The sequence below is a fragment of the Strongylocentrotus purpuratus genome, unplaced genomic scaffold (assembly GCF_000002235.5).
Source record: "Strongylocentrotus purpuratus isolate Spur 01 unplaced genomic scaffold, Spur_5.0 spur5_contig_845, whole genome shotgun sequence".
Lineage (NCBI taxonomy): Eukaryota > Metazoa > Echinodermata > Echinoidea > Camarodonta > Strongylocentrotidae > Strongylocentrotus > Strongylocentrotus purpuratus.
In genome coordinates this window covers 90329-100229 of record NW_022145552.1, presented here as the reverse complement: position 1 = coordinate 100229, position 9901 = coordinate 90329, and the positions used below count along the sequence as shown (strand labels likewise).

The 9901-nt window shown below is 34.0% G+C and overlaps 1 protein-coding gene across 1 annotated transcript; it reads left to right on the top strand.

Annotated features, from left to right (window-relative positions):
* Nucleotides 1-484: 484 nt before the first annotated feature.
* Nucleotides 485-865, top strand: LOC115926720 (late histone H2A.L3-like). Its single transcript, XM_030991916.1, has one exon. It carries the CDS (start codon nucleotides 485-487, stop codon nucleotides 863-865), a length of 381 nt encoding a protein of 126 aa, XP_030847776.1.
* Nucleotides 866-9901: the final 9036 nt, after the last annotated feature.

The window sequence follows — 9901 nt, the reverse complement described above, 5'->3', positions numbered from 1 at the left end:
ACGCCTAATAAAAGGACTATCAATAATATTAAAACCTGTCAATTGCAAGTAATTATTTTATAGGCCTAGATTTTATGCACAATAAATATTTAATCGAAGTTTGGATGGTCATGAAAAGTTCATGACGAATATATACGACCAAGGATAACCTCACACGTAAATCAAGAGTTTTGCCAATCTGATGCTTTACTCAAATTGAACACAAAGCAGTGATTTACATTTAACTGAAACCGGCCAGACACAATGCTAGAAATGAAAAACAGCGGCTCGAATAGCCGACACTATACAAATAAGGGGTGAAAATCACGCAGCTGCGTGCCATTGCCCTTTGTACTGCTGCAGCGGCGACCCTGATTGGTCTATGTCACATGGCCCAGCGGTAAATTCGGATCCGCCAAAATGGTATATATTTGTAGCTCGCACCTTAAACCATCAGTTCAATCCTTTGTGAGCTTTTGTTGTGACTCGTGACTAACGAATCATCATGTCTGGACGTGGAAAAGGAGGTGGAAAGGCCCGTGCCAAGGCTAAGAGCCGATCTGCTCGTGCAGGTCTTCAGTTTCCAGTTGGTCGTGTTCACCGATTCCTTCGCAAGGGGAACTACGCTGCCCGTGTTGGAGCTGGAGCCCCGGTCTACCTGGCTGCCGTGCTCGAGTACCTTGCAGCTGAGATCCTCGAGCTGGCTGGCAACGCCGCCCGCGACAACAAGAAGACGAGGATCATCCCCCGTCACTTGCAACTGGCTGTCCGCAATGACGAGGAGTTGAACAAGCTTCTCAGTGGAGTCACCATCGCCCAGGGTGGCGTCCTCCCCAACATCCAGGCTGTCCTTCTCCCCAAGAAGACCTCAAAGGCCTCCAAGTAAATGCTGCACTAGAACATGACTTGGCATCACCAGCTTTGCCAAACCAAACGGCTCTTTTCAGAGCCACCAAACCTTCAAGAAAGATTAATAAGATCATCTCTGATTTTTATTATGATTTTATTTAGTCACACGCCAGCTATAAGTGTTGGTGTTGTAAAAAGTGCCTCTATTATTAGCACCATTCATTTTCTTCGTCTTTCCAAACGATTATTGAATGTGATTAACAACTTTCCATTAAAAACTTATCAAATGACAAGAAGGGTGATTGACTATACTGAGGTATATTTGAAAAAAAAACAACAATATTTTCTAATACTACATTCGATTCCAATGTATTATCTAGGGATATAGCAATCCAACCAGGAGTGTCGCTAAAGTAGGGGTAGGGGGGGGGGGGGGGTGGGGGAGGGGTGTAACTTTTAAAGGCCAAGTCCACTCCAAAAATAACTTCCTATCAATAGAAGCAGAAAATCAGACAAACCAATCAAAAAAAGTTTGAGCAATATCGAATAGCTAATAAGAGAGTTAAGAATTTTTGAAAAAGTATGTAAAACTATAGAACAATGAAAATCACAAGAGAAATTGGAAATTCACTCATGAGTCTGTGAGGTAATGTCCTCACTATCCACTCATTGTTTTCTTTATATTGATAATATAAATTTTATATTTCCCCCCTAAGAATCTTATTTATTCACACCAGCATCCAAGTTAGATTGAAAGTATGTTGTTGTGTGGATGCAATAATATAGTGTAATTTTTTTCAGTTAAATCATGAAAAATGTGAATTTTGATAAACTATTTAGATAAAAATTAATAATTATGAATATACAATATTCAGAAAATAGTATAAATTCTTCAAAGTTCATAAAAGATTTTGTGCAATGTCATGCACACAATATGATACAAATCATATAACCTTGGCGAAGGCAAGAGGAAATTAAGTTTTGGGGGATAAAAAGAGAAATTATTGGGATTAAACTATACAAATCAATTGATAAATAGTGAGGACATGACGTCACAAACTGATAACCAAATTTGTGTAGTGATTTCCATTGTCCTATAGTTTTACATACTTTTTTTTCAAAAATTCATAACTTCCTTATCAGTAACCCGATTTTGCCCAAACTTTTTTTGATTGGTTTGTCTGACTCTTCTGCTTCTATTGAAAGTAAGTTATTTTTGGAGTGGACTTGCCCATTGATTATGCTCCTGCCATGTCGCTGATTCAACAAAGACCTTATGATAAACTATTGATCTGAGTATTCTTTTTTTTTGTTGCTATTCCTTTGATCTGATATTTTTGTTTATTTGTTTATTCCTATTCAAGTATTACCCGAAAAGTATTTACATGACTCTTGCCCAAAACGTCACAACACATTCTTCCGCTTTCCGCTGATAATCGAATACAAATATGTTAGAGCAATTTAAAATTTTCAAATCACTAAAAATGATTTATATCTATAACGATTCAACAAAATATTTATAAATTATAACAATATGATTTCAAATACGATTCATTTTTTATAAATAATTGAAAAATTAAACTGTTTGTACAATTTTAGTTTCAAAGATAATCAAGAATACATTAACGAGAAAAGATTATTTATATTATTCTTAATATAATATTGACGCCTATAATCCATGACCTTTAAAAAATATACAACCCTCCCCGGTTAAAGGTTGTGACTTTTGACCACTTTTGACGGGGATTGATCTCGGTTAGCTGCGCGCCGACTTCGGTCACTAAGTTAAAGGGGAAGTCCACCCTGAAATTAAGTTAGTTTTAATAGGAGTAGAAAAATTAGAGAAACAAGTCAGTGAAAGTTTGAGCAAATTCCGATTAAAAATAAGGAAGTTAGGATTTTTGAAGTTGTGATCAATCAAACCCAAATTGGCAACTCTATGACGTATCATGCGAGCACAACTTCCATTTGCTCAGTACTAAAAAAATCTAAAATTTTCATTTTCCCTCAAGAAAAATTTCAACCATACATGCACCCTAAATATAATAATTGCAAATATGTTTCTATACTCCTCCTGCAAGGAACAAATTTATATTCCGTCATCAATAACGAAGAAAACATGATTTTATGGAATATTATGCACAAAGCAAATGAAGGAGAGCTCGTATAATAAGTCACAGAGTTGCCAATTTGTATTTGATTGATCACAACTTCAATAATTCATAACTTTCTTATTTTCATTCAGAATTTGCTCAAACTTTCACTCACCTGATTTTCTTATTATTCTGCCTCTATCGAAACAAACTTATTTTGGGGGTGGACTTTCCCTTTAATGATGAAATGACAGATGGTTGCCGTTAAACATTCTTCAGATTTCTGTCCCGACCGTACCTATCCAAAAGCCTTGGCCATCTCTTCCGCCCATGAAGGGAACGGCTGGGGCTGCCCAACGACTCCACGCTCGTATGGGCCGACGTTCGATGTGAAAATCGAAAGCTCGCTAATATTTCGGTTTTGTAAGCGAATTGTACAGTATAGTAATTACACTCAAAAATACATGAACATTGTACGTGCTTGATATTGGTTTTGTAACTGGACATTGGACAACAATTCATCGAAAGTGAGGGTCGCTATTCATAATACGAAATGAGGGTCGCTATCAGGCCAGTGGCGAATTTACGGTTTGGCGTAAATCTGTCAGAGTTAAATATGCCAATTAGTATTAGGGAAGAAACATTGCCAGGGGTAGAAAAAATGTCAGAAGTTACAGTGACAACTCTTTCTCATGAATTCAGAAGCACATGATACAACATTCAGCGGGGCAACACTTTGATTATTGAATGTGATTAACAAATTTCCATTAAAAACATTAAAATAAACTAAAATATTATCATCAATTATTGATAGCTGTAAAAGTCAAAACCGTAACTAATTTTCTGTTTATTCTTTTTCTTGTTCTTGTTAATGTTAATATTATTGTTGTTGTATTTATTATTATTCATTTTATTACTACGTGTATTATGATTATTATTATTATTATCATTTCATTTTTAGTATTGTCATCATTACTTTATCACTATTATTATCATTATTTCTATTATTAGCATTATTAATATTATTAGCATTATTATTAGTACTATCATTCTAATCATACTGTTTTTTTTTCTTCACTTTTAGTATATTTCATTTGTTGGCTTCCCTTTGTTTTTAGGGGGGGGGGTTGAACTTTTAATTATGCTCCTGCCATGTCGCTGATTCAACAAAGACCTTATGATAATCTGTTGATCTGGGTATTCTTTTTTTTTGCTATTCCTTTGATCTGATATGTTTTACTGCATTTGTTTATTCCTATTCAAGTATTACCTAAAAAGTAATAATAATAATAATTACAGTGCTTATATAGCGCCTAACACTTACTTTGTCAGAAGTCTCTAAGCGCTCTACAATAATGCAGCATAATTACCCTGGCTTTAGCAGTGCAGCTGTTACATGAATCTTGCCCAAAACGTCACAACACATTTTTCCGCGTTCCTCTGATGATCGATTACAAATATGTTAGAGCAATTTGAAATGTGCTGTGTTTAAATCACTTAAAATAATTTATTTCTATGACGATTCAACAAAATATATTATAAATTATAACAATATAATTTTTAGTACGATTAATTTGTATAAATAGTCGAAAATCATACTGTTTGTATAACTTTATTTTACAGATAATCAAGAATACATTAACGAGAAAAGATTATGTATATTATTCTTAAAATAATATTGACGACATATTACGTTGATCTTAAAAGAATAAACAATTCTACCGTTAAAGGGTTGTGACTTTTGACCACTTTTGACGGGGATTGATTTCGGTTAGCTGCTGTCCAATAGTATTCCTCTGTTCATGAAAGGAACGGCTGGGACTAGGCTGCGCAACGTCTCCACGCCGGTGGAGGTCAGTGCTCCACACTCGTAGTATAGTAACTGACGTTCGGTGCGAAAATCGAAAGCTCGCTAATAATTATTTCGGTTTTGCAAGCAAAATTGTACAATAATCAGTCATTACCAAAGACATAGAGTACATTGTACGTTCTTGGCCTTGGTATTGTAACTTAAGGACATTGGACAACAAATTATCGAAAGAGGGCGACATTTCTTATGCAATTTGGCATTTTTTCCAGGACTGAGCTGTGTAACGTTCCAACTATTCTTTCTTGCTGGAAATGTTTGGACTTGTTTGTGGATTGAATCGTAACACGGACAACTCTTTTAATGTACACAAATATTAATTTATGTTTTATCTCCCAAACGCCTTCTCGCTTGGGGAATTAATCCAAATACAAGTATATTATAGCCTAATAGGTCCTCTAAGGAGTAATTTGGCTCTTGCCATGCCCGTGATTCAACAAAGGCCTTATGATAAACTGTTGATCTGGGTATTCCCTTTTTAATGTTATTCCTTTGATTCCGTAGTGTTACTTGATTTGTTCATTCCTATCAAGTATTACCTGAAAAGTATTTACATGTATCTTGTCCAATCCGTTACAACGATGATTCGCCTGCTTTCCACTGATGATCGATTACAAATATAATAGAGCAATTTAAAATTTGTTAATCACTTAAAAGGATTTATTCATGTAAATGATGTAATACATTAGCAAGAGACAATTTAAAATTTGTATTTGAAATTAAATTAAACATAATCATATTTTAAATTAGAATTTGTATATTTAAATCACAAAATGTTACTATTTGTATAATTCTAATGTAACATATACTTAAAAATATATTAACGAGAAAATATAATGTAATAAATTATATATAATATATTGACGACAAAATGCATTGACCTAAAGATAATGCTACCCTCCCGTAATAGGGTAGTGATCTTTGACCTACTTTTGGCGGGGACTGAATTCGGCTAGCTACCGATTTCGGTCACTAAATAGGAAAATGAAAAACAGCTGCAGTGACATGGATTAATGATTTTTAATTTTGCATTCACCTGTAAAGTAATAAGGACTCCTCATCAATTTGAATGTGTACATTTCTGCGTGGGGACGGATCGGATATTCCATTATTCAGAGCATAGCGGATTCCACTTTAGATAAACTGTTTATGCTAAGATGCAAGGGGACTGGGGAGCGGGATATACCGACCGACCCGCCCCTGTTTCTCTCTATAAGCAAATTATTACATTGCATTAGATCATGTACGTACTTGGCCTTGGTTTTGTAACTTATAAACATTGGACAATGATTCATCGAAAGGGGGCGACATTTCTTACGCAATTTGGCAAATTTTACCAGAACTTTTCAACGATTCTAGTTCCACCGGATCATGTGCACTGTTATTTTTTCTTTTTTGTCTCAAAATGGTGTAAAAATCCTTTACTGTAAAGTTTCGCGCCTAAAGGGGGTCTATTTGCAATGGTTGGGACAAAATAATACCGCTCTACCCCCTCACCCTTCTCGGTCGCTTGCCCTCTCATATTGCACACGTACGTTTAAATTTCGCTGTATATGTGCCATGCTTTACGACTGTATCCTGTCATCTGCCCCTTTTTCCTTAACCTCTCTCTCTCTCTCTCTCTCTCTCTTTCTCTCTCTCTCTTTCTCTCTCTCTTTCTCTCTCTCTCTCTCTCTATCTCCCTCCCGCTCTTTCTCTCATGCTCAGAATGAGACAACACGAAAATGTACATTTTACTTTTTTATTCCAAATCAAGACGAATTCCCCCCCCCCCTTCCACAGGGATTCTTTATTAAATACTTTTGTTCACATTATTATGTACACAAGAATTGATTTTTACATGCAGAATTTCAGAATAATATTCTTGGCCATTCAAAATATGATAAGAAAATCATTTATAGATATCAGTTACAAGTTGAAGTTCACTTTTTTAAAAAAATATCACAGATTTACTTGGCAAAATGATTTTAGAAGAAATTAATGATCAGAAACAGTTTGCGAAAAGTAACCACTTTTTCATAAATTTCTTTTCCTTCAGATTTGTTTTACATATATACTTTTCCATGTTATAATAACACTTATTTGGCTTATTTTAATGTCAACGTTTCTTGGAATGATTAGATATTCCCGCTCTCGTACAAATCGTCGAAGCATTGTCGTTTTTTTTGTTTTTTTGTAGCATTGTTTTATTGTATTCATTCAGTACAAAATATATAAAAGATAAACATACAGCTTCATTGATTTACATATCATATCAAAATATAAGGAAAATTGTACATCTCTCAACAAAAAAAAATACATAAGATAGTTTAATACACAGTACATAATGTTTTCAAATTAATTATACTGAACGAATATTATAAATCAAAGAGTTACCTACAGACAGACAGACAGACACACCACATACGCTCACAATATTCAGACACACATACAAACCTACATATCCCCCCTCCCCCCTTCATTCCAAAGCTCAACAAATCCCCTCCTTTCCCGAGCATTCACATCTACATATTTGTTGGAATCTTAGAATCTTAGAATCTGTCGATAGCAATCATGAAAATGGAATGGAACACCTTTTCCCACCCAATCAAGCCGCTGGCGAATTCATGATTCGGTGTGTTGTTGTTGTTGTTGTTGTTGTTGTTGTTGAGATTACTGGTGTTTCCATCGTCGTTGGATGATTTTCTCCAGGCAATATGAAAGGGTAAAGATGTCAGAGGTATTATGTAGGAGGAAGTAATGCCAGGGGTAGAACAAGTGTCAGAAGTTACAGTGGCAGCTCCTCATCATTAATTCAGTTACGCATTATACGAAATTCAGCGGGACAACACTGTGATTATTGATTTTTTCTTCTTTCTATACTGAGGTATATCAACAAAATAATATTCTCTGATCCCATATTCGACTCAGATGAATTATCTAGGTCTAAGGTAAACAAAAACCTTGTAACAAGTTCGTTGTATAAAAGCAGAAAAAATAAGATAAACAGAATGTTGAAAGTTTGAAATAAATCGGACCAACAATAAGAAAAATTATGAATGTTTGAAATAAATCATGAGATTACGAAATGAGTGCAATCTAAAATTGCCAATCTGGTCTGTGAGTTGAGAGGTAACACGGAAAACTCTACTGAACAAAAATGTTAATTTATGGTTCTCCCTAAACCCTTGAGGCACTTATCAACATAATAGGTCCTCTAAAAAGAAAGGCAGTTTCGAAGAATTGAAATTTGAGTCATTTTGTGTGTTTGAATAAATCAGTGGGAAAGTTGTCCGCCACTACATTAGAGAGTCATTTGAATTTAGTCAACATGAAGAGCCCACAACTTACAGTGATTGCACATTTTATTTAAAAAAATCATAACTTTCTCATTTTAATCCGATTTGATTCAAACTTTCATAAGTCTGCTTCTCTTATTTTCCTGTGTTCTTCTATTAGTACTAGCGTTTTGTTTTTCTACCGAAGGGAAAGTCCACCTTGATATTAAGGTGGTTTTAGAACAAACTCCGATAAAAAATAAGAAAGTTACGATTTTCAACCAATCAAACACAAACTGGCTTCACTATTAATATGTGCCAGATTTTAGTCTACTATATACGAGATCAGTGTTTTTTCACCCCTCTTTTTAAAAATCACGGCACCCTTTTAGGAGTTAGAAAGTTTCGCGTCACACCAATCCAAAATTCATCTAAGAGTTAGAGGACATGTTTTCGACCCCTCCGAATCATTTTCTCGAGAGGGCCTTGAAAGGCCTCTTGCCAAAACTATATTATCCGGATCCCTGAAGCGAGAGAGCAAAAATATAAATTTAACTTTTATTATGACAGAAATGTTATTTGGTCATCAATATACTCTAGATAACATGTAAAATGATACATTCGGTCATCTCGTCGACAGGAATCATCCTGATTTATCAATATTCGTCTCCGTATCTACTGTAGGTCTAGAGCTCTAGCTAGGCCAATGCATATCATTTCTGATCGTCCTTCGACGGTCGTAGATTATTGGGCTAAGCCAAAGATGATTGGTTAAGCTTACCTGTTTTTTTCTTCTTTTAAAGCTTATCTGCCATAGTTTACAGGAGGGATTACACCGGCCTGCAAGGTCACTGGACAGGTGGTTATCTCATCAACTCAGCTCTCAGTTAACATAAGAAAAAGAGGATCATGGGGGACCAATGGTCACCGATTAGGCTTTGTTTGTTATATAGAGGGCGCAAGTAGCTACAAGTAGTGCAGTGGGCCTTTAAATCTTTACATGGAAATGTAATATCAATATTTATTAATATGAATTGTTTATAACTGTTAATAATATAGTTGATATTCTTTTCCTTCTTCTGTTACTGTTCTTGTTATTGATATTATTATTTTATTTTTAATCTTTAATTATCACTTTTAGTATTACTTTTATTATTATTATTATTATTATTATTATTATTATTATTATTATTATTATTATTATTATTATTATTATTATTATTATTATTATTATTATTATTATTATTATTATTATTATTATTATTATTATTATTATTATTATTATTATTATTATTATTATTATTATTATTATTATTATTATTATTATTATTATTATCATTCTGATGATTATTTTTTTTTCTTCATCATTATTATATTTTATTATTTGCATTAACTTTTTTGTTTGTAGGAGCTGTAACGTTTAAGTAGGGTCCTGCCATTCCGCAGATTCAACGAAGGCCTTATGATGAACTGTTGATCTTTGTATTCTTTTTTAATGCTGTTTCTTTGCTTTGATACTGTTCTGGATTTTCCTATTCCTATTCGTCTGATTTCCACCGATGATCGATTACAAATATGTTAGAGCAATTTGAAATTTGTAAATCATTATTTTTTGCTTTTACTTTTTTTTTTGTAGGGGGTGTAACTGTTAAGTAGGATGCTGCCGTTCCGCAGATTCAACAAAGGCCTTATGATGAACTTTTGATGAGGGTATTCTTTTAAAAAAAATGCTATTCCATTGATTTGATACTGTTACTGGATTTGTTTATTCCTATGCCTGCTTTCCACTGATGATCGATTATAAATATATTAGAGCAATTTGACATTTGTAAATCACTTAAAATTATTTATATCTA